The sequence below is a fragment of the Coloeus monedula genome (genome assembly GCF_965178545.1).
Source record: "Coloeus monedula genome assembly, chromosome: 3".
Lineage (NCBI taxonomy): Eukaryota > Metazoa > Chordata > Aves > Passeriformes > Corvidae > Coloeus > Coloeus monedula.
Window position 1 is genome coordinate 85,143,244 of NC_138783.1, and position 25,517 is coordinate 85,168,760.

General features: G+C 38.5%; 1 protein-coding gene across 1 annotated transcript; it reads left to right on the plus strand.

Moving 5' to 3' along the window:
* Nucleotides 1-8,341: 8,341 nt before the first annotated feature.
* Nucleotides 8,342-24,263, plus strand: CRLF2 (cytokine receptor like factor 2; the record flags this gene model as incomplete). The annotated part of the gene is made up of 8 exons (XM_082278543.1): nucleotides 8,342-8,453; nucleotides 15,996-16,107; nucleotides 16,817-16,989; nucleotides 18,555-18,694; nucleotides 19,421-19,583; nucleotides 21,575-21,689; nucleotides 22,725-22,809; nucleotides 23,991-24,263. 8 exons carry the CDS (start codon nucleotides 8,342-8,344, stop codon nucleotides 24,261-24,263), a joined length of 1,173 nt encoding a protein of 390 aa, XP_082134669.1.
* Nucleotides 24,264-25,517: the final 1,254 nt, after the last annotated feature.

Below are 25,517 nucleotides of genomic sequence, written 5' to 3' on the forward strand. Positions count from 1 at the left end.
GCTTCAGAGAGCTGGGCATTGCTAGGGTGCCTCGACTGCTTGTTTTAAGAATCACAGCAGGCTTTTGTGAAAAGTGCTTGCTGTTAGTCAGATCGAAACCATCCTTCATAAAACACAGATTAAGTTAAAGTGGAAATATGTCTGTTCTGGAGGGCACGTTCAAAATAGTTGATGCTAAAAGAACTGGGTGAAGAAGAGAAGAAAATAAACAATACGATCTTCCTAGAGCAAGAACAAAACTTAAAGGCCTTGTTTCTCTTTTCAGATGACATGTTGTAGGTGAGTCCTTGGTCTGCGAGGTCAGGGGTCTCTGCTCCCTGCTTGCTGCTCAGTGCAGATAACAATCTTCAGAGCAAACCCTTTCTAGATAAACTTCAACAGCTAATCTGTAGCTCTTCTCAGGGTCCTCCAAAGTTTGATTCAAAAGCCCTTCCCAGGCCTTATACCCTAGCAAAACCCATTAGTCTTCAACACCCTGGAAAATTAAGGATTTTTGCCATCTGTAGCAAATGTTTCTTGTGCAGTGCACTGTGCTATTTGCACAAAAGGATCTGTTTGTATTTCCTTGATTCAGGTAGGGGTACAAATCCACCACTGTGACTGAGGTGTGTTTTTCTCCTGAGAGCAGCATCACCATAAGGAGATTCTGTTCCCTGCATATTTCTCCTTCACGGTTCCCTGCTCTTATATGCTGATTCCTGCACTGCCCTGTGACTGGCATAAAATATTACTGATTTTAATCTTAATTCAATTAATTCAATACCTGATTTCAAGGTCAAGGGAACACTGTTCAAAATAGCTTTGATTTTATCAGATTTTGTGCAAGAATTAATCTCATGGCTGAAACATAAACACAAACTAAAATGTATTTAAACAGTGATTGCAGTCTGGAATATTTTTAGGTCAGTGCCAACAACAGTGGTGGAATGTGGGAGTTTTCAGGAGAAGAAAGTTCATGAGAGATTTACTCTGTTACGAAAATTAGAATTAACTGTTCGGTGTATGACAGGTTCACAGGGCTCAATTCCAAGTACCAGCTTTGCAGGTCTTTCTGTGATTGAATTTAGGCATGTTAAAGGTGAAAAGTGATGATTCTTATTCAAAGTCCATGTGGAATAAGAATTGTAACGATATGAGTAAGCAAATAAAAATTCTCAATAAGAAAATACCAACAGAGATCGGTTACAGTTCAAAAAATAAAATTCTATGTTTCCAAAATTCCTCGCTCAGTAATTTCAAAAGAATGGAATTTTTAGTATGCTGTAATTTTTGGGCAGCTTTTTCTTATCTAAAAAAAATAGAAGTCAATGCAATAAACTGTCTGAGGAATGAAATGAGTGTGGTACCTGTGTTGCAAAACAAATACCTGAGACAAGGATTAAAATGCTTTTCATAGATAAGAATCTGCAGTCATCTCAGCACATCCTGAGATTATTGACTACTCAATCTAGCATTATTTCACACTGTTATGTTCTTTTCTCAAAAAAAAAAAGTTTTCTTACAGATGCCACAAGCTTTCGCTGTTGAGCACAGACTAAGTGTGGAAAGCATTTAGCTTGTTTCAACACACCCTCCACCTGGCAAGCTTCTGAAATACCAACATATCAGCAATGGGTAAAATCTGGTGATGTTTGGCTTTTCAAGGCTATGTCAGTTCATGTTGAAACTGGATCCCAATTTCTTGAAATTAACTTCATGCTGGAAGGATATGAGCATTGGTTTGCTGCTGATGCTGTAGCTTTCATGACTGCAGCCATAAAAGAGGCTGCAGGAACAGCCTGTTACTTGTCCTTTTCCAATGAAAATCTCAAACAGTTGTAAACAACAAAATAGATCTACTTCAATAGTTTAATTTGACTCACAATGTCAAATTTGGCACTCAACAGCAGAAAAATCCAACAACTGCATTTAGTCATAACATATGAAAGTAACTGCATTCATAAGAAGTTAAAAGTTGTATGGAAAAACTCATTCTTAATATTCTTATCTTGCTTTCAGTATCTCCTGTATAACTGCATGTGCAGATGCTTCTCCGGAAGACCTCTTAAACTGAATCCTTATCTCCTCCCCATCACTGTCTGCAGCAGTAGGGGGAGGAGGGGGAGGGAAGCCAGCTGGAAATCCCAGGGTGCATTTCATGGAGTTTCCTGACCATGTGGGACTCAGTAGTATGTGCAAGAGCCTTTAATACCTTAAGAGACCATCAGCATGAAATCAGTACCTGCCCAAGAGATGGTACACACGTTGCAGGCAAAACCCTTTTGGCAGTCACCTGTTTTCCTTGCAGTCTTATCCCTCACATGTCACCCTTGGGGCAGTCTCTATCCTCTATAAACACAGAAGCATCAAGACCAAATCTTATTCTTTTCCTCCTGTACCCTTTTTAACATCTTAGCTTTCACTGAAGTCAAGTTTCACACGAGCTTGTTAAATGAGAACAGAATGCCACTATGGACTCCAGGAGCTGAAAATAGCTTTATGGTGGGAGAAGGAAAGATTACTGGTTTTATATTGGCTCCATTACTTGTTCTTTCTTTTTAGCAGTGGAAACACCAGTGACTAGTTCAAAGTTTCTTGCTGTCTCCTGTTTTACTTTTTTATTTATGTGTGGGAAAGGTACCTAGATAGAAAGATGTACTTTTTTAGTAAAATATGTTTTCTTCCAGAAATGTATTCCAAAATGAATATTTAGGTTTTTGTTTCTCCCATGTAATCCTCCAGTTTCCTGCCTATTACGGCTTATATATTCTTTAATAAATCAGACCTTTTTCCTATATATACGTTCACTATCAGTTCCCATTGCATCCCTCTCAGCTTCTTTACCACTTCAGGGAACATGAATAAAGCCCCTTACCTGCAACACATTTTTTCTGGGATGACAGGAGCCCCACTTTTTACCAGGAAAGACCAAGGGAAGATGTGTTGGGTGTTTTGAAAAGGAATGTGCCAGAGGATTGGAAATCTCAAAAATAGGTCAAAATACTCCATAATGGGAGATGGAAGCAGCAGATGTCTTCAAAGGACAGTAACTGAAACTCACAGAAATTATATTTAGCCGCTAATCTTTCCTAGCATTACAGGAGTGTAATACTGCAATTATGTAATTACATAGTCTTATTTATTATTCATGTATATAAAGGTATATTAAATCATGAGAATCCTAATCTTACATAATAGTAAGGATTATGCAATCAAAAAGTCTTCATAAATTCACTTGTATACAGCTACTCTGTCTTCTACAGATTGCTTTCTAGACCATATGGTAAAATTTACTTTGGTCATTTTGATTTGTAGTTGAAGGACCCAACATGTGACATTGACATAAGTAGATGGGCAAAGAGAAAGAGAATAGAAGTGTAAATGACTGTCAGGTTTCCATTTGATGTAAAATACTCCCAAAATTGTGGATTTATCCCTGAATTTATAATTTCATTATTCTCTTCTCCAGAAAACAAACTTGAAGAACAAAAATGGATTACTTATTACAAATGTTTTTAAGGATACACACAGCAAGGATAAAATTCAACAAAGCAATGTAGTAAAAAATGGAACATGCATTATTAACTGGAATAATAAAATGATTTTTTCTAAATGAAACAGGTAATCCCATCCAATAAACAAATTGTTGTAAACTACCCATTAATTTTTTAAAGTATAATATTTCAGTGCTATATAACTTGAACTATGCATTTTTAGTTTTGTATAGATCCTTGCTCGTTTCTGACTTTTTTAAAAAGATGTTTAACTTCAGCCAACAGATTTCTTTTTTTTTTTTTTTTAAGTTCAGAGTTGACATTCAGAAATATTTTCTTACTGAGAGGGAGCACTTGAACAGACTCTTCTTACAGAGAGATGGTCAGCACCCCAAGTCTGTCAGTGTTAAAGAGGCATTTGTACAATGCCCTTCATCACAGGCTTTAACTTCTGATTGGCCCTGATGTGGTCAGGCAGTTGAACTAGATGGTCATTCCAACTAGGTGGGTCCCTTCCAACTGAAATATTCTATTCTATTCTATTCTATTTTAATGTAGTCTATTTTTTAAAGACTAAATTTTTTTTTTAGTTGTTGATGGGACATTTATATTGATAATTTACTTTTTTTTTGTAATGACCAAACATGCTTATTGTTTTAGGTAAGGATATGAAATTTATATGGGATCAGTTAATGTCAGTACCAGACAGTAACAAAGAGACCTTCCATTGTATAGACAAAGGCCCTGCACAGCATGAGACTCACTCAGCAGCAAGTCTGTCTTCCTTAGTCTTCCTTCTACTGTTTATGTACTTGTGGATCCTTTCTTGTTGCCTTTCACATCCCTGAACGGATTCAATTCCATGCTGGCCTTGACTTGTCTAACCCTGTCCCTGCAAGATCAACCAGATTCCACCTCTTGTGTGTGGAATCCATTCCATGTCTGATTTTAGATGAGATCTCCTTGCTCATCCATGCAGTCTGCCTGCCATCTTTGCTTGGTTTTTTCCCTTCACTTCTTTCCTGTCATTCATAAAAAGGCTCAGAAAGGCCAAGCCATGACGATACAAGGAAAGACCACCAAGTGACACTTTTTGAAGTGATTGTACAAGAATGTGAATTTTAAAAATGCCAGGAACACTTGAAGATTGCTCCCATAAGCTTTTCCCATGGGTAGAAGTTGGGTCCAAAGTGTACAGTAGAGGTCTTTACATGTGCACTTTGCAGCATATTAAAACAGGGAATCAGGTTCTCCTGTCACAACAGTGGGCTGCACTGTCTCAAGTTGACTAAACTGATTTGTCATGGAGTGATGGGACTCACTGTTTTATATAAATGTGTCACTGTTCCCTTTATCCCACTCACTCAAAGCACACTGAAATCACATCCTGTTAACGCTAAAAATTAAAAGGGGTCATTTCTGCAAAAAGAAATAATCTTGCTATTTTTCAGGCATGTGGAGTCTGTTAGCAAGGCCATGAATAAGTAAATAACAGTAAATGAAAATTAATCACAGGCTACTGATTGTTTTCATTCTAAGTGAAGAAAAAACGAAACTAGGACAATTTCCTTTGCTGAACTATGTGGTGATCCAAGACCCAATTAACACCACCAATGAAATAATAGAAAGGGGAATAAAAAGAGAGGAAGGAAACTGATGAAAGTTAGCAAGGGTGCTGGAGGTTGCAGCTGACAAGTGCAGCTGCCCAAGAGCTGCTGCTGTGGGTGAAGGAGCTGGCAGAGGGCCAAGATCTGTTTGTGTGGTTTGATCCAAAATGAAAAATGAAGTCAAAACGGCTTCTTTTAATTCACTTGCATTACTTGCATTGTTCTCATCCTCTGTGTGTCTTCCTAAGACTTTTCTCTTCTGACAGTCAGCATCAGAAGCCCTGGCTGCTACTTTTCAGCTCACCCTCACCATTTGCTTTCCCTATTCCTCTATGAAGTTGCAGGATGGATACTGTTTCCTCAGGCCAAGCAATCCAAAACTGCACTGTGTGTGAGCCCTGAAAAGGGGCCACATTGTGACAATGCTCTGTCCTTGTACTCTTGGGAGCAATGACCCAGAGGACATGGACAAGTTAACCAACCACACTCCTGCAGGCAGCCAGAAAAAATCCTCAGAGAGAACAGATCCCATGGTATCACTCTCAGCTTTTCAGTTCATGGACTAGGATCATGAAAAAAATCAAATCAGGTAATCAGAGCTGGCTTCCAGTAAGCAGAACCTGAGGCAAGTGGTTGGGCCAGTGGCTGCCTGCATGGGTGGGGAGGTGGGAGGTGCTAAAGCCCTACATCCCTCTAGTGCCAAATATGATATTTCTCTCAGCAGTAGCAAAAATAGCTCAACAGTGCATCAGCTTAATATGAGCAGCTTGTTTGACCTAGATGTTGTCATTTTTATTCCCCAGCACCTCAGCCCTAGGTTTGAGTTCCAAAGTAGTAAAAAGAGAAATTTTGTTTGACTAATTTTTGTTTAACCTCAGTATATGAAAAAGAAGACAAGACTGGTGAGAGGGATAATTACCTGTAGTACCAACATACCCAGTAGAAGGAAATGGTGAGTGAAAATGTTGTGCTGTCACTTGAGAATTAGACCTTGTTTTAGATGTAGTGTCTCAAAATCAAAATAATTATAATCCAGAAGGTATTTTAGATGTCTTTCCTTTGTCTGTTGTCTTCCTCTATCCCTTCCCTCCAAACAATGAACTGCCTTAGGAGGTCTGCAGTCCACTGTGTTTTACCTGTGTGAAAAGCAGAAAGGGACAAAATTGGCTCCGTCACACTCACATGTTCTCTAAGGAAAGACATGACTCGTTTTTTGGAAGAAAAATGTGTTTTTAACCCAAATGGGAACATGTGGGTGTTGCCACGTCCTGGGGAACCAGATGATTTTTGACCTTTGCCTTTGTTTGTTTACGATACTGACTTTTGCAATGCTGACTCTGGAAACCATGAGTAATATTAGCTTTCCATTAACTATCACCTAAGACCTAGTTTAGTATTTCACTTTTGTGTTGCTTGTTACTTTAGTTCCAGGAATTAATGACTCCCTGAAGGAACCTGATCAAAGCAGGGACCAGACAGTTAACAGAATGCTGTATGTATGTCAGACAGTCATGCTGAGGTTTCCAAGAATTACTGAGATTTGAATGGGTCTTCCTGGGACATGCAGATTTTGATGATGTGACCAAGCTGAAAGAGGTCTCATTGGACAAATAGTGTTGTTGGGTTAAAAAGGACAGCGAACATTTTAGGGAGGGATCTAAGAGGAATGAAAACAAGCCTAAACAAAAATCATGGCAGCACTTCTGGGTGTATTCCCAGCCACCCATACCTAGTACCATGCATGGCAGACAAGCTGTTACTCTTGAGAAATTTGAAGCAAAATGTAGTCTAGGCGTCCCTGGCAGGCAGTGTGGTGTATGTGCCCAGGGCACTTCACATGCACCATGAGTGATTGATCACCTGCCCAAGAAGATGTGTGAGAAGAAGGTTACTGTGCATTTTCTGATGCAAGCACAGAAAAAGCTCAAGACCAGCTAGGAAAAATGATCAAATTGAGAACTGTCTGAATGGCAGATCCCAGAGGGTCATAATCAATGGCACAGCGTCTAGTTGGAGGCCTGTCACTGGTGGTGTCCCCCAAGGTTCAATACTAGCCCAAATATTGTTTAACTTATTTATCAATGGCTTGGATGAAGGGGAATATGCCTTCTCAGCAAGTTCACTGACAACACAAAGCCAGGAGGAGTGGCTGATACCCCAGAGGGCTGTGCAGCCCTTCAGAAGGACCTCAACAGGTTGGGCAGATGGGTGGGGTAGAACAGTCTTAAATTCAACAAAGGCAAATGCAGGGTCCTGCACCTGGGCAGGAATAACCCTGGGCACCAGCACAGGCTGGGGGCTGATCTACCTGGGAGCAACTCTACAGAGAAGGACCAGGGGGTCCTTGGACCACAAGCCGTCCATGAGCCAGCATTGGGGCCAAGATGGCCAGTACTGTCCTGGGATGCATTAGGAAGAGCAGCAGCCGGTCGAGGGAGGCGATCCTGCCCCTCTACTCTGCCCTGGTGAGGTCACATCTGGAGTGTCCAGTTCTGGGCTGGTGAGCACAAGAGACGTGAAGCTGCTGGAGAGGGTCCAGCAGAGGGTGACAAAGAGGACTGGAACATCTCTCTTATGAGGACAGGCTGAGGGAGCTGGGCCTGTTCAGCCTTGAGAAGAGATGGCTGAGAGGGGGCCTCATCAATGTCTGTCAGAATCTGAAGGGGTGGTGCCAACAAGATGAAGCCAGGCTCTTCTTGGTGGTGCCAAGCAATAGGACAAGAGGCAAGGGGCAGAAACTGATGCACAGAAAATTCCACCTGAATATGAGGAAGAACTTTACTGTGTGTGTGACTACACACTGGAACAGATGGTCCAGAGAGGGTGTGGAGTCTCCCTCACTGGAAATATTCAAGAACCATCTGGATACAACTCTGTATGATGTGCTCTGGGATGATCCTGCTTGAGCAGGGAGGTTGGAGCAGATGACCCACTGTGGTCCCTTCCAGCCTTGCCTGTTGTGTGACTGTGATTGATTCTGTGATTCTGTGATTCTATGTGGTCACACCTCTGCACAGCTACCTTGTCCTGGTTTTCATCAGGGCTATGGTCTCCTCTGATTGATACAGCTGTGAGAAGATAAAGCTGGCAAAAGAGATACTCATATTCTGAGGGTTTGGGTTTTTTACATTGTATGGAGAAGGTCCTGAACTTCTGATTTGTTTGTAGCTATAGATATGCCATTTTTTATTTCCTTTAGTCATTTCCTCCAGTTCCCTCCAGCATCTGGTATAAAGTGATCAGACAATGAGTCCAGATATTATGATTGCTCATCTCTTCACAGTCTGTTGTGTCATTCCAACCATGAGACCCATCTTTCAAGCATATTTAATGATCTTCATACTGGGCAACCTTGTGGCTTCTCAGTCTTCTGGTAAGTTCAAATCCCCAGATATTTAATTAAGAAATTGATTTATCAGCTAGCAATATTTCTGTGTATATTTTACTTCATGTGTTACAATATTCAGTGCCTTTCTTGTTGAAAAGAATTAACCAAACAAAAATTAATATCTAGCAGAAATTAAAATGGTCTCTTAAGAAAAAAGATAACAGATTTCTATGAAAGTTTTCTAACAGAGTAGATTGCAGCCCAAAAAAGTCTAGCCTTCACTGAACAGAGAAGGATAAAACACATTAAAGGTAAGATTTCTGCACTTAATACTCAGAAAGAATGAACACTATAGGAAAAGATCAGCAATATGTTGCTCCTGAGAAAGCATCAAGGTAAAAATACTACTGTGGTGCAAAATTATTAAAGAGCAGTTTTTTGGCTGCCTAAGAACATCTCTATTTTAGGTGTTTGTCTGCAATGCCATTACTTATATCTCGTCAAAGATAAATGCTTTATTCCAGAAATCAAACATAAAGCCCAACACCTTCACCAAAAATCTAATCCTCACTCTACTTAATTTCCCACAAGTTCCCTGTCATTAATTTTATAAGGAAAAAGAAATTCTTTAAAGGTATGATCTCATCCTATCGACCTATGAATCAGCTCTCTGTTCTGCCATACATATGGTAAATACCATTTTTGACAATGCTGCATTACCTGATTCTCCAGGCTTTATTGTCCCTGTGAGTCACTGGCTGTCCTGTGAGGGAAGGTGATTTCCCTGCCCTCATATGCAATCACCTATAGCCATGCTGTGCTGATGGCATGCCTTTGTGGAATAAAATTTGAAAATTAGTGTTGTGATGCATATTTTATGCAGTGTTGTGATGCTTAGCAATGGTCAGTGATCTGAAAAAAAAACCCAAAGCACTGGTGGATTCTAAGAATTATGCTATGCAAATTATATCTTGTCTCAAAATGTCTATAAAAAACTTTCACTTGCTGTCTTTTTCCTCTTCTTGAAAAGATGTTTTCTGTTCATTCTCTGCCCTATACAATTCAGCAGTCTTGTGCACAAATGGCAATTTCACCCACATTTGTTCCTATTAAAACAATGAAACTGTCCTTCATCAACCAGCAGTATTAAGGGTCACTAAAGACTATAGGTTCAGATCTGGGTCTTGTCCTCCAGCAGTTTCTGTACAGTGTACTGCAATATGTGGAAGCTCAACATGTGGTTAGCTATCAGATTTCGTCAGTGTAAGGAAATCAAAAGTGGTTTTTCTTCTTTGTTATGCATCAATGAGGTTGCAACTGTTCCCGTACATGCATGTTCCATTCTGTTATCTTTGAAGATTCATATTTTGCCTCTCCCTTTCTTTTTTTTAATTTCTTCCATGACATTTAGACTTTTTATATGTTCCCTTTCAGCAGTATTTTTTCTCAGTAATAAACTTTGAAAAATAGAAAGGAGGTGGAATGTACTTGCTCATATTCTTGATCATGGTTGTATCTGCATAATTTTTTGCTCAAGGAAATTTCTTTTTTTTTCCCCCATAGAAGTATTTTCTCCACACACCATAGTGGCATTTTCCATGCTTCTCTGTCCTGAGAAGAATTAGGTTCCCAGCAGGGCCTGTGAAGTTAAAGTCTTGTGTGGAACCTTTCCAGTCCCTGTCTGGTTTAATAGAAGGTATAGACTTGGATAATTCTCTCTGAAGGTCTTGTTCCAGGGCACTGGTATGTGTCCTGCAGCACTGCAGCATGCTGCATACCCAGCTAGACTAGCAGATCATCCTCACACAGAAAGTTGTGCCACCATTTTTAGCCCAGGGGCTGCCTATTGTAGCGGGTTCGGTTTGAACCGGGCAGAAACACCAATTTAGTGTAGTGGTTTGGCCCAAAATACTCATTACTGTTTATCTGCTGTGAGATAAGAATTAGGAGAAATGCAAAGCAGGCACCAAACTTGAAAGAATATAAAGAAGTTTATTAACAGACCTAAAAGAGGGAAAAACAAATTATACCACACCTTTAGAACTCTCCTCCTCCCCCCACCTTCCACCCTTCTCCCACTGACAATGTAAAAAGAAAACCCTTCAAACGTTCAGTCTGTTTACCACTTCCATAATAACCTTGTTCAGATCATTTAGAAAGAGAAGTCTCTTCTTGCTCATGCTATGAAAACATTATCACAACGAGACAGCCACCCACTTCCAAATATTGTTCAGTCCATTTAGGAAGAGGAGTCTCTCTGCTCGCATGTGAGTCCTTTCCCCCGACTTGCAGCTTTTCCTGCAACTGCTTTCGAGGGTGCACTCTTGAAGTTTTTTGGGGTACAATTTTAAGGTTGAGCCGTTCAGAAACAAAAGCTCTCTTCACCCATCTCTGGGAGCATTTCATCTCTAAGAACAGAGGCCCTCCTCCTTCCCTGGGAGCAAAGGGTCTTCTTCAGCTTCATCTTTACGACTATCTCTGGGAGCATCTCTAGGAACTGAGGTTTTCTCCTTTCCCGTTTAGAGCAAAAGTCCTCATCACTTCCATCTCTCCCTGTCCAAGCTTCTCATGAACTTACAGCTCCGTCAGCATCTGTCTATCTCAGCGCAGGTGCTTTTGCTCACGAGTTGAACACTCCACCCCCCATATCTTCATGAAATTACAACAGGATACTCTGATATATCATAGCTTCACAACAGACTTTCAGCTTTAAGCATCTCCTCTCTCTCTTCCCTCAGGTTTTCAGCTCTTCACAGCAATAAAAGGGTTAATCTCACCTCGGCCTTGCAGCTTTGCAGCTGGAATGTTGAATTTTTCTTATCGCAGTGGAGAGGGGGGAGAGCCGAGCCGCTCCGGCTGCCCACGGCAAGGCAGTGGGGGGGGTTCCATGGCTGGAACAGGTCCATGGCTCCAGGATGGCCGTGGCCCGGCCCAGCCTGGCCCAAGCAGGGCCTGGCCGGGCCCGCTGGCCCCCACACGGGGCCCGCAGCCACCTGTGCCAGCGCCGGAAACGAGAGAGAGCTGGGGGGAAGTTTGTCCATTCTTGAGTGTGGATCACAGAGGCGGTCACAACTTGAAGTGGCTTAAAGAATTGTCCATATTCAAACTGGCCAGCTGATAGGTTCTGTCAGGTCATGGGGAAAGCTGTAAGCACTCCTTTGCAAGAACATCACTTCCAAGACTAGGCTAGCTAACCCATGACATTATTCATAATATTTTTGACCTTCTCATCTGTCCATTATTATAATAGAAAGAACAATTATAAATGCATTGCTCTGGTGTATTGTATGCCTCCCAGATCATAATTAGAAGGAGGCTTTAAAAAATTGCAATTACTGTGGGAGAGCTGACATATCAGCTGAGAAGGATCCATGATGTCAGGTCTAAATTAAAAAAAAAATCCATCATAAATGAAGGGAGACAAATGGTCTCCTCTATTCTTTTTCCTCTAACAGAAGATACAAATGATTCTGCCTGCAGAAGTATAGCTGTACAGTTGCTTAAAACCAAACACCTTTTCAGTTAATGGCAAGGAAAACATCATCAAAAAGAAAAAATACATTTCAGATAAAATACATATTCTCAGAGGATTTTATGTCAATTTAATCTAAGCTTTAAAGAAACTCACTTAGGTTATGCATCTCTTCATGTTGAAATTTAAATTATGCAACATATACATGTTATAATTTGAAAAGATACATGCAAATACTTACTCTACATTTACAAAAAATACAACTCACACTACATTCAAAAAGCTTCAAAACTCATGAAATTAGGAAACACAAAAGAAAATTTCTCTGACTAGAGCTCTGAAAACAAAGTCTTTAATGATAAAAGATTGGCAAGATTCTGTCCTACATACCTACTTAATTATGTAGAGACTGATTTATTATAAAATTCTTTAAAATTAGAGCACAAGAAAGATTATGTACATATCACCAGATGGTTTTATTACAATTTTTATTCCATGTCAATTAACTTTTTATTTATTGTTAAAGAATTTAATAATGTATTGTCTTCCATTTTAGTACATAAATAACTGCAGCTGTTGGAGTTTGCATTTTTATGTTAAAATCCCAGCATTTCAATTCACAATATGTAGGGATGTTTTGCAGAAAAAGGTTCTGATCTTAGAAAGATTTATTTATGTTGTTAAGTTAATACAATCTGACCAATCCTGCTGAAGTCAACTACTCAGAGTGTGTGCAGTTAGGCCCGTGAATAAATCACTGCAGGGCTGGAGCCCATCTGATATTCTTTGCTATACAAAAAATGTTCATCACCAAACCCAAGATTTAGTCTTCACCTCTGAATTTCAGCCTCTAATAATAAGAGAGTTATAATACATTTGAAAAAATAGAGAATAATGAGTGTTGTTTAAGGTTCAGAATTAATTGGTGTCTTTTGTTACCTTCCAACAGGCTAGTCAGAACAGACCCTTAGTTTTCACTTAATGTCCACTTTGTATTCTGTGGAAATTCCATGTGATTCCTCTTGTTTCCTTACTATTATCCATCTCTAAAGCCAGTCATATCTCAACTAACTCACTGAGAGTTTGAAGAGATCAAACTTGCTATTGAAAGAATGTTATGGGATTCAGATCTTTAATGCTGGTGTCCTTTTCACATTGGTATTGAGGGAAAATGTGGCACCCTGAAAAAGGATTTCAAGAATTGGCCTGCACAGAGATGGAAGGGTGGCTTGCAACTTTACCAAAATCTTTATTTCTCTGCTGGCAGATTGTAGGATATATAGTTACAGGTTCAAGGAGATTTCCAAGCACACATCACATATTTAAGCAAATTCAGTTTAAATATTGTCACCATAATTATTGTCAGATGAGCAAAAAAATTTTAGATAAGCAATTTCTGTGTGCTCTCTCTCACAATTAATGAACCTGTGCTATGCCTCTTAATTCTAACAATTTCCCCATAAATATAACTCTCAAAAAATTTTAAAAAGTTATTTATGCTGCCCAATAAGATAAAATTAATTCAGAAAGAATAAGCATTCCAATATTGTTTTAGCACTCTGAACTTGGAGGGATAAAAATCATAGCATTGCAGTTTTTTCCTCTTTGAGATATTTAAACCAAGCTTTTCCTCTCCTTGCTTCTGTTACGGTGTTCTGTATTCAGGTTATAAACGCCTTTTTCCCTCTTCCTTCCTTTTTTCTGTACCTGTACAGCCCTTGTGACCAAATTGACTGAACACCTCAGATCGATTGGGATGGGAAGAGACTTTCTGAAAGGGGCATGTAGTGACAGGACAAGGGGCAATGGCTTTAAAATAAAAGAGATTAGATTCAGATTAGATATTAGGAAAACATTCTTTACTGTGAGGGTTGTGAGCCACTGAAGCAAGTTGCACAGAGAAGCTGTGGGTGCCCCATCCCTGGAATTGTTCAAGGCCAGGTTGGATGGAGCTCTGAGCAGCCTGGTCTAGTGGAAAGTTCAAAAACATGCCCTACAAACAGCATTTTGTTTTCTGTCATTGTGCCCAACTATTGTACACATAGAAACAGCATCAGAAATTAATTTTGAAATTAATTACCCTTGAAAATATCTCATTAAGAAAGCAAGTCCTATTCCTGTTCTTATTTTCATAATTGAAAGATGATTATTAACAGATCTTTCTCAAAGTGAAGATACAGGCAATCAGACTAATTATACAAAAGTAAAAAGTATATATTTTGAGAATTGAAAGGATTCATTCTATAGTCATAAAAATTATCTCAGGACATTACAATATTCTCCATTCACTAACTTTTTTTTTTTTTATGATGTCAATTTTATTTAAGGATGGAGAACATGTAATTATACACTTAATACACATTAAATATACATTTAACTACTTTTCTAGAAAATCTAAGTCCAAGAAGTAAAGGATTTCAGTTACACTATATACTGCACAGCAGAACCATGCTAAAGTAGCCCATAAAAATTAAAATGTGTTAGTGCAATCGCAGACCAAGTGCACTGTTAGGCACTTTGCCATCATATTTCTTACTGGCTTTAGTTAAAGACAAGATCATCTCTTAGACCTGCAGAAGGGAATTACGAAGAGCTTAAAGTCTTAGGAAAAATGAGCTATGTAGATAATTTGTTGCAACAGAGGTAGAACTGGCTGGATAAACTCCATTTTGTTACACCTTTTAAGGTTTTCAACTTCTGGTTTTGCCTCAGCATGTAAACAAGATTTTTCTGTTTGAGAAAACAATACAGAACAAGCTTGCAGGCATTAGGTAAGAGATGGAGGAGTTAGTTTCAAGTCCTTTTCTTGAATAAGAGCGGAATCTTTTTTCCACAGCTCCATGAGCCACAAAGCAGAAACCTGAAGGTACATCTACCCAGTATGTCCTGGATTTTTGTCATAACTGTCTTGAATGGTTTTGACAAAACTATGTGTTACAACACAAATACATCTCTATTAAAATGTTCTGACTAACTGTAATTAGAGTAGTCATAAAGAACTTAGACACAGAGATATAGGCATGAAAATAGGCAAAATGCTTACTTGAACCCATGTCTCTCTTGCATTCTTTGTGCTAATTACAGAGCAAAAGATAGCAACTGTGAGAATAGTTATTCCTGATACCCGTGAAATAATCAGGATGACTGGATGTAATGAAAAGCTCATAAGAAATATTTTAAAATTTTAAACTCATCCAAAATCCAAAGGGGCATAAAATGTACACGGCAATCAAAGCTAAAATCCTCTATTCTTCTTCTAGACAGGAATATTCCAGCAAAGATTTTTAGTGGTAGACACTTCACAGCTGGACACAGCAGTTTGCAAATTTTACCTTCTAGTGGTCTCTTGGGGATACGGTTTCTTTATTCACTCAAGTAAGCACAATTTCACATCTTATAGAATGCAAAATAAATAATTCTTGATATAGAATGGATTTCTAATCCTTTTGCCTTCTTAATTTCTCCATTTCTTCAATGTCAGGTTTATCTTCAGTGTCTGATTGTGGAATCCTGTGTCCCTACAAGACCACTAGCAAGGAGATGAGCAGAGAGGAAATAATATCTGCCTACAGTCAGAGGACATTAAATGATTGTGCTTGTATTTCAGGTGGAATGGCCCAGAGCAACATGTATCAAATATGCACCCACTTGTGCTGATCTGCTCTGTGTTCCTGTGGGTCTCGACTGGTCGGTACTTCTGGTGTTAGCTCCTTGTTTCTTACCATAAACATTTGACAGTTTACACAGACATTCCCTGTAGCATTAGTTCCCAAATAGTTTTCCTCAGCACTTATTACGGGGAAAGTTGTCCTCAAGTTATAGGCCTTATGAACATGCCCAGTCTTCACCTTTTGGTCCCAGGACTATGTGGCCAAGACTCTCTCTCTCGTGTCACTGTGCATGCCTTCATTTCACTATTTTGAAATGCTAATATAAACCTCTCTAGGTTATGTTAATCTCTTCCCTTGTATTTTGGATGTTCTTATGTCTTCTTATTTTATGATCATCTGAACCTATTGCATACGTATCTTTGAAATACTGATTGCCTACTAACATCAAGGGACGTTTTTCATACTCACTCCTGAAATCATATTCTCTGTAAATGTTCTGAGCAGGTTGGAAACATGCCATCAACACCACAATAATCAACTTCAATAACGAGAAGATGCAGATCACATGGGCAGCAAGAGAGCTTTTTCCCAATGAGAATGTGTCATTTTTTTACACGTGAGTATTGTCAGTGCCTAGTCCTCTATTGTTAAAGGATTTACTTTGGGAGAATGAAATATCCAAGTACATTCCAGTCTTCTGTGAACTAGAAATGTTTTTAACATTTGTTAATATCCAGCATGTGACCTGTTTATATTCACAACCTACAGAAGTGTACAAATCAATAAACCTGGTGAGTAATCAGTCACAACAGAAATTATAAGAAAGATTTGTCCCTCTTCCATCATTGTTCTAAGTGCTAATGTTAATAACAATATTGAAAGTGTTTTTTCCACATGTGTGTATATATTTTCCTTATTAACTGACATCATTAATGATTAACAGAAGTGTAATATTTTGGTTAAAGACAGTCATAGTGCTTATCTTTGTTTCTGGGTTGTTTATGTGAAAGAACTTTTCACACTACAGTCCTGGAAACAGGATCATGAGAGCATCTGTTTGAGCAAGTCATTCTCTTATTAGAAAACAACAGCATGAGCAAAACTTGATTATTTCAGACTGCATCGAAACCCAGGGCTGGAAATTCAGTGAAGTTTGGGTGATGAATTCTCTCACACCACTGTGAAATTTGTCACTTCAAGAAATACCATGCTCACGCTTTCCTTGGTAGAGCATCTGAAAAAAAAAAAGAAAGAGCAGTAAGAAAAGTTAATTAACTTGTGTTAATTGTTAAGTTTTCCGTTTACCAATATTATTTCATTTACAGATTTGATGAAGGCAAGCACAAAGTTTGGAAGTCGTGTACCACCTATTTATTGGATCAAGATTATAATTCTGGATGTCTTTTTAAGACAGAAGGACCCACCCTTGCCATCTCTATCAGGAACAGCAAAGGAAGTGAAGAGCTGTTTTCTAAAAAATTAAAATCTGATTTTTACAGTAAGTATGAAAAATCATGACTATTTTGGCAGTTTTAGTATCCTCCCTGATTCTCCAGTTCTCTAAGTTTGAGAAGAAATCAGTTATATGGCCTATAAAATGTTATTAGTGTGCATGTCAAAACAAAAATATAGTTATTTCATGTTGATTTTTGTTCCTTGCTGTCACCAGTAGTTACATAGGCTTGTGTGCAGCTGCAGCTAAATGAGATAACACAGGACAGTCAGATTTGTCCCAAAATACAGTTTCAAAATCCGAATGAAAATGCTAAAAATATATATATGGGTGTGCTTTGTCCTGTGCAGGCCTGCTCATCAAGAAAACAAATGATATTTTTTTGTCTTAGTGTTGGCTGTGTGATCTTTCTCATACTGTCCACCTTCATTCTTTTGCCATCTTTTATGCCATGTGAGGCAGAAAACTGCATCTTGTCAAAGATGCTGTCACAAACCCATCACTGGATGCCAATAGAAATTAGCTGAGTGGCTCTGGTACAGTCCAGCAAAGTAAAAGGGACATCCTACTACTAGCATAGAGATGATGTTCCTGTTTTTATTAAATCCTTCCTGTCCCCAAATACATATTTCTCATTAGTGTGAGATTAGTTTATGAAAAACTTCTGGAATTTCACATAGCTACATCGTTCAATGTGGAGGGATTTTTTTTTCTAATAGAAATCACACAGAAGATATAGAATGGAGAATTATCTGAAAAAAAGATATAGTCCAAATTTATTGATAATGTTTTAGCAAAAGTGATTAAACACAAACCTGCCAAGGCATCAAACTTTGAGAATACTTTTATATCTCACAATTTTACCAATCTGTTAAATTATGGAAAACTGCAGCCTGAGCCTCAAATTTTCACTATTAAACACCCACTAATAATAAAATTAATTTCAGAAGGATTAGGTAACAAAGGACAAATATCAAGGATCAGACTGAAGTCTTTAAATCAGGAAGGCAGAATTTTCACAATACAAAAAGACAACTAAAGGATTGACAAAGCAAGTAACACTCTTTTCACCCCTTTATTTCCCACTGCTGAAGACTTACCAGCTTCATGGGTCAAACCATGGAGTTGTCTTCAGACCCTCTGAAAATGGTGAGAGGCAGATACAGTTGTGTGTAGGCAGGAACCCAGTGCTTTTGTAGATGCCCCACCATAGCCTGCATAGCCTCCAGCAGCTGCACAAGTCTGTCTTGGAGGTTTTGTGGTACTGAATTTGTCACTAGATTTCCAATGAGGAAGCTTTTTCCTTTGTCTGGATCTCAGGGAGTATGAGGAGACTGAAGCCCTTCCTTAAGTAGTTACAATAGGTTGCTGACATGAGACAGTTACTGCCTTTGAATGTGGCACCTCAAATGGTGACCAGTGTCATGGTGTCAAGCTCCATTTTGATGTTTAATAGGGAGGTCAGCTGCAAAAGCAAAACCTCCAAGAAGAAAGTCCACCTTCTTCACTTACTGCTCAGTGAAATATTGAGTCAAGGAAGGAACAAAAAATATTTCAACTGTAAAGTGCTTTTTAAGAAGCTATAGCAAAATTTTTTCTCTTCTTCTTAGTAAAGCCAAATCGACCAGAAAATGTGACCTTCTTCTGGAAAGAGGACACTGTTACTGTAAGCTGTAACAAACCAGAGAGAGCTGCAAGGTGCTTGAGACTCGAGCTTCAATACAAGAGCAAGTTTGACAAAGAGTGGCAAGTGAGCTCTATGTCACATTTTTAATCAGCACTAGAAGGAGTTGGAAGTAGTATATCCAGAATATAAAATACTCTTGTTTCCAAATTTTGTCCCATCCTATATTTTCAAATATAACTGGTAGCAGAAAACATCCAGATTTTTAGGACCCTGGATTTCTCCATGCCAGAAATAATTTACTTTACAAGTTATAGACAGTTGCCATGCAAAGAGCTGAGGGCAATCTAAGGGAAAAGTCATACATTCAGGATAGACGAGTTTGGAAAGAAAGAAGCAGAAAGCAGATTAGGGAAAAGAAGAGAGAAAAAGAAGAAAAACTAATGAGATAGTATGAAAAAATAAGAAATTACACAGGATTTTTATTTCTTCTAAAATTATCTGTAAAGTATTTCCAACTGTTATTTAACTAACTTAAACTTTTCCATTCTCAAATATAATATGTAAATATTTTGTGGATTGGAGTGTCTTTGTATATTGTAAATATGCAATTGTAACATAGTGCACTATGCAATGATGGCTATGACCTTCAATATACCGTACAATGAGGAATGGATACGAATAGTCAAAAGTCAATCAAGAAACAGAATTCTTCAGAACTCAGAGAAGTTAACATTCAGTTCTGAGATTTGGCATTGACCTATCCCTTGTCCTTGTTGTGATCATGACTGAGTGCAGCATTTTGAAGCACTGTCTTGAAAAACAGAATTAACGATACACCTTCTTTCTCAGTCCAGAACTTCTAAGTGCTGCAGTGTTGCTGAGCAAGGCTTTGATCCAAGGAAGTGCTATTCTTTCCGAGTCAGACTGGGGAGGCTCGTACCATACTGCAACGTAGTTAACTACACCAGTGACTGGGAAGCAGAAACATTTTGGATGAATGGCATGCTATTAGGTAATAGCTAATACATATATATATATTAAAAAATATTGTCTAAGTGCAAAAGAAGAAGGAGTGACTGCAAAAGAAGCTGGAGACATGCAGCAAATGAATGTTGCACTATTGGGCTCCATCTTGTCTTATCAAAGGAAGTTCATGTGAATGTTTAATTGTGCATGTTTAACCCTGTCCACTTTGTTGCTGATGGCCCCTAAAGCTATAAATTTATGTTATAATCAGCAAAGTTAAGAGTGTTCTCATTATCTGTGTTACCATAGTGTTGAGGATCCTCCAGTGACAGTGATGAGAGGGCTCTGTGGGTATGGGTGTTGAAGGGGAACGCCCACATATGATATTTGGATATCAAATATGAACTCTAAGAAAATCCCTGATGTCCAGCTTTTGAAGGCAGTTTGTTTTGCAAGTACATCCCGTTGAACTACAGGACCACACGTCACAGAAGTCTGATGCTCAAGGGTGCTGGAATGATTGAAACAAGGAGAATGGAAACAAAAAAAAGACACTGGAGGGAAGCAAAGCCAGTATCAGCACCGCTTTCCTACCAGACAGTTGCATTTAAGTGAGTGTGACTGACTTTAATTAGATTGTCAGTGTAAACAGTATTTCTACTGCTTATCAAAACCAAAACCCACATTTGCTGTTGTAATAAAAAAAAAAGACTGTACACAATACCAACACATTTATTTTACCTAAGCACAAAATGCTACCCACTAGGCTTTGTCAGAATTATGAAGCCCTCAGTCGTCCAGTGTAACAAGATCTAAGTTCTCTAAAATGCAATGGGGTATTAGCTCACTTGAAGACAATCTATGTACACAAAGCTGGGATGAAATCCTGGAGCATAGGTAGCCTGTGCCCTCACAGCCACAGTGCTTACCTACAGAGAAAACTCTTCCACTATGCAAATTGGGAGCCTGCAAGCAGGTCCTCAGGTGTGGCTGGCAAATGCCTTAAATAAGGGCAAATGTCTTCCTCTACACCTCTGAGAGCAGACAATTTACCAGCTTTACCTGAACCATTTGACAAGTACCTGCAAGGAAGGACAGCACAGAGGAAACTCAGCAGTTAAGACATTCTGTGCGTCCCTAGATCAGAATTGGCATTGGTACAGCCCCTTCACTGGGGCAAGCAGTTTTCTTCAGGACTTTAATGAGTTATTGACTCCAAATCTATAATCAGATAAAGCCATGAAGCTTTGAGGAATTTCATATACTCTGAAGATGTCACTTAGGGTGGGGAGTCACAATTTTACTTGTGGCTTCCTGGCAGCTAAATAGAGCAGGGAGATGGAACAGGCTGGACAGTTGGTCCTGTATGAATAATCATCCAGGGTTTTGGCATTTTTGTGGAGACCAGAAGGTCACTAGTAGGAGGCAGAGTTTTGAAGTTGCATTACAAAAGCTGCAGGAAAATCACTGAGAATGCAGAAAAATGCACAAATTCATTAATTTTATATACCTGTGTGTTAAGTGTTAGCTGGCCACTAGTTACTTTCTGGGTATCAGCTCTCATGGTTTGCTGGCTCTTTGTTTGCTGGGCTTGTTTATTTGGTTTCTGTTGGGAGAAAAGACATTTGGGCTACTTGTAAACTTGCATTTGCAGCTTTAGTGATTGTAAGTAGGCATATGTAATACAGATGTTAGCATGAAGTTACTTTACCACGGTCAAGGCAATGATGATGATGAGTAAAAATACTTCATTCATTCATAATGTACTTACACTGCCCATAAGCCCCCTCCATTTTCCTATACTAGGTCAATTTAGATAAATAAAAGCACAATTTTATTTTGCTGCAAGGTTTGAGGAAGTAGAGATTTTCTTTTCAGTCTCAATTGAACAATTAAACTTGTCTTATTTGTCCTTAAAAACTTTTCTGGTTTTTTTTCTTTTTTTAAAAAAAATTCAACATTTTAGCATGATTAGGAGCATTTACAGTTAAAGCAAAACCAATTGTTTTGACATACTCTTTTTGTGATTATTCTTAGATTCATGTGATGATGATACAACTTCTCAGTCAAACACAGTAATTGTTTTAAGTTGTTTGCTGGCAGTCCTTTTAATGATGCTTATCCTCCTGATTCTTCTGTGTAAATGGCAGAGGTAAATATAGATTTATTGGTTACTACTAAATAGCCATGTCATGAAAATAGAGCTATCATTCAGGATGAAGCCTCTTAGTGATCAAAATTCTTATCAAATAAATGAAATCATTGTGAAGATGTAGAAGTCAGTAGCTTAATTGCTATTTGAGCAATAATACATCCTGGCCTTCCAAATGCCAAGGACTTCAATTTGCACAACTGAAACAATTCTGGTGAAAGAAAATGTTTCAGGATAAAATTCTGCCTCTTCCACTTAATTTCTTCTCTTTTTTAGAAATCTAGTTAAATCCTGAGAAGCCAATTATTATAGCTACTTCCCCTGAAAAGACATTCTTTTGTGTAACCTCCATAAATCTCAATGTCTATTTGCAGTAGGAAAAGTCAGCTTGAGCTTATTCAACTTTATTAAGACGATATCAATATTTAGATTGGCAGTTGAATAATGCTGTTCTTGTTTAGAATTTACAATTTAAAAACCCCCAAACAACTACCAAACAACAAGTAAACCAGCAAAGGCCCCAGATTTTTGCTTTTTTGGTGGGAAAAAAGCACCAAAAGTTACATATTTTCAGAGATGAAAGTATTTTTCACTCTAATCACGCATTTATTCATAAGTTGATTTTTTTCCTGCATTTCCATGTTTCACTTTTATGTTTGTATTTTCTAAGTCAGCCAATACAGCTGGTTGCTGCACCATCTTCCCTGTCTAGGGGAAGGTGACCAGAAAATGCAAGCTCTGACTACTGCATCAAGCAGAATAGCACATGCTGACTAGCTGGAAGTTTGTGTAAAGTCTGGATTTTGCTAGAATAGGGTTGGGTTGAAAATTCATCAAAAAAATACTCTTAGCCTGATGGCCTTCTCAGACTGTTATAACTGCTTTTTGACTTTAGAACACATTTAAAAGAAACTAAGAACAGAGTACTGTCATGTAAAATGTATTTGTGGGTACAGAACTGTGCTGAAGTAGATTTTTGCATGAATAGCTGTGCTATAACAAAACACCCATTTTTTTCTTTTTTTCTTTTTGCAGGGTTCAGATGTCAATCCTGCCTGCTATACCAGATCCAAAATACCTATTTGCTGATCTCTTCAATGATCATAATGGAAACTTACAGGTAAACATCACCTTCTTAGCAGGGCTGTGAACTCCACAGTGTTGTGAATAATTTGAAAGTAGCTACTGATTCTTGCTCTGCATAGATAGACAAGCACCTTCTGACCCAAGATAAAAGCCTCAAAGCCCTTCCCCAGCATCACCAAGAGGGTCTACAGAGCTCTACAGTATTTACCAGAGCTCATACAATCAGTGCAGCGTTGCTTTGGTACTGTGAAAAGGCACTTGCTCTAGAGACAGAGAAACTGCTGGAGAAGAATTTAAGGGTGTCCAGAGGCACAATATCCACTGAAATGACATCATGATGCTTGATGCCTTTCCTGCGCATGATAGGTTAGGGAGCTTGCTTCAACCTGATCTTGTCCTTTATATCCGTGAAGTGCTGAGACACTTTGGAGGTGTCAGTCACAGTAGGAAACATCCTCTCTTAGCCATGGAGGTGCAGGTTCATTAACCCTTTAGATATGGAATGGCTTTCAAATGAATAGATTGCAGTTTTTGGTTTTGTTTTCTTAATGCTTCTTGTGAGTCCCTGACATCACATATGTGGTGTAGTTTTCTGTATTAGCTGTATTAATGTTTACCTTAATTGCTAGTAAGTTTTCTCTAAAGGGGAAACAGGTTAAATATTTACATTTTCAAATCAAATGAAATATCAAAAAGCAGTTATAATTTTTCAGTGACAAGCTGAAAACTTTTTCTATAAAAGACAGCTTTAAACTCAAAGTGAAGAAGAAAGATACAAATTCAAATTAGTACTGCAGCATTAATACAGATATGCTATGTAGCCTAAATCTTCATCTAAACTTACTCTTAATTTAGATTAAGTCAGGGCTTGGGTCAAAGATAGCATGAGTCTATCAAAGAGGGTACACCAGATACTTTACACATCCAAGGTTTTCTAAGGTGCCTCCTTAAATACAAAGATGTATTTAATGTGGTCTCAAGAATAAGTAGGAGTTTGTATGCAGTTCTGGAATCCTGTCTGCTTTCCTGCCATTCTGTCTGTCTTCTTTCCTGCTATCTTATGTCCTGCTTCTCTACATTGCTTCCTTTTCATCTTCTCCATTGTGGCTTATCCTGGAAAGATGCCAACATGAAAGGAAAATTAGTGTCTGTACAACCAGGTTTCTTTTGATAGATAACTCATCTCCGCCAACATTAACATTTTAATTTTTCTAGGAATGGTTAGACAAAAATAACCAGGTGGTGTTGCAAACCAAGCTAGAATATGAAGAGCCAGAGTCCATCACTGAGGCAGAAAGCCAGCAAGAAGATGGGAAGAACAGTGACAAACAGGAGCCTCTGGAAAAAACCTTCACTTTTTCAGAAGCAGCTGAAAATAATGACGTCAAAGCAGCAGAGATTGCCTGCCTGAAACCAACATCCAACACTATGGCTTCCTTTGCTGGCTTCCATATTTTAAGGAATGATGACACTTATGTGATGTTATAAAAGCTGCATAATGCAGAAGGTGCTAGGAAATTCCATAAAAGATACTGATGAGTTTGGGGGAGTGACTGAATAGAAAAGGTCATCATGATAAGATTCACATCAATAAAGACACTGGGCTGTGTTATCTGGTTTTAGATCTGTACTTTCCCAACAGTTAGGATCTCTTGGGCAGACTCAGTGTTTGAAACAAACTCCTGACAATTTATAGAGTTAGGATTTGTTCTTCTGATTGGGGTTTATCCCTAAGCCCCATTTTCCCGCTGTGGACAGGTGAGGACAGAGCTCCTCCATAATATCTGTCAGCAGAGCTGAGACTTAGTCCTTCCACTTACAGAGTGTGTAGAGCAGAGCAAACTGCGCTGTTGTTCTTCCCAAATGAAGAGAGAAAATGAAGAGATATTGCTGTCTTGTGTAAAGAGATTTTTGTTGTGTAACTTTGCATTTCATGGCACGCCTTAAAGGTTTTATAGAGAAGGAATAAGCCCCATGTCTAAGAACAGAAGAGTGAGGATGTACAGTATTGAATCACATTTTAGCCTGCAGATAGTGCTGTGTAGGCAGCTTCCTCCAGAACAGCAGGGCTTCAACGTGTTTCCTCTGAAGGTCGTGTTCTCTGTATCTTACAGCCTTTGAATAGTCAGCATATTACAGCCTTTATTTCAGAAAGCTGAGGTTCATTTTGAACAGTATTTGTGTTTAACTGAGTTGCATGTATTTCAAACTGGGGTTTGGTGCAATCAGAAGCTGTAGACCCAAATTAGGACTTCTTATTCATATTGCATATACTAATCTCTTGTTTTTCTTTAGAAAAAGGGGGTTTGGGGGGTTTTTTTTAACAAGTTTTAAAAAATAAGTTTAGAACAATGTTTTAAAGTTTTCTAAACATGCCATCTTTTAAAGTACATTTAATTTCAAATTTAAAATGCAATATACTAAGCAATCAGACTCCACAAAAAAAAATATTGACTATTCTGAGTTTCTCCATATCACTTATGCTACATGCTGTTTGAAAGCAAATTTTGTAAAAAAAAATTAAGTGCTAAAAGTATGTATGACCTGGTTAAGCAGATACAGGGTGATTACATGTTGAATTAGCTCCAGTTATCTACCTACCTATCAGTCAGTCATTAAATGACTTTATCAGTTGGCTAACCTTTGCCAATCACATGTTTTCATTATGCAAACACCCTGATGTATTGTGCAGATTAGAAATTGCGTGATCAGAAAGTTACAGTGACAACTAAAATATTTTAA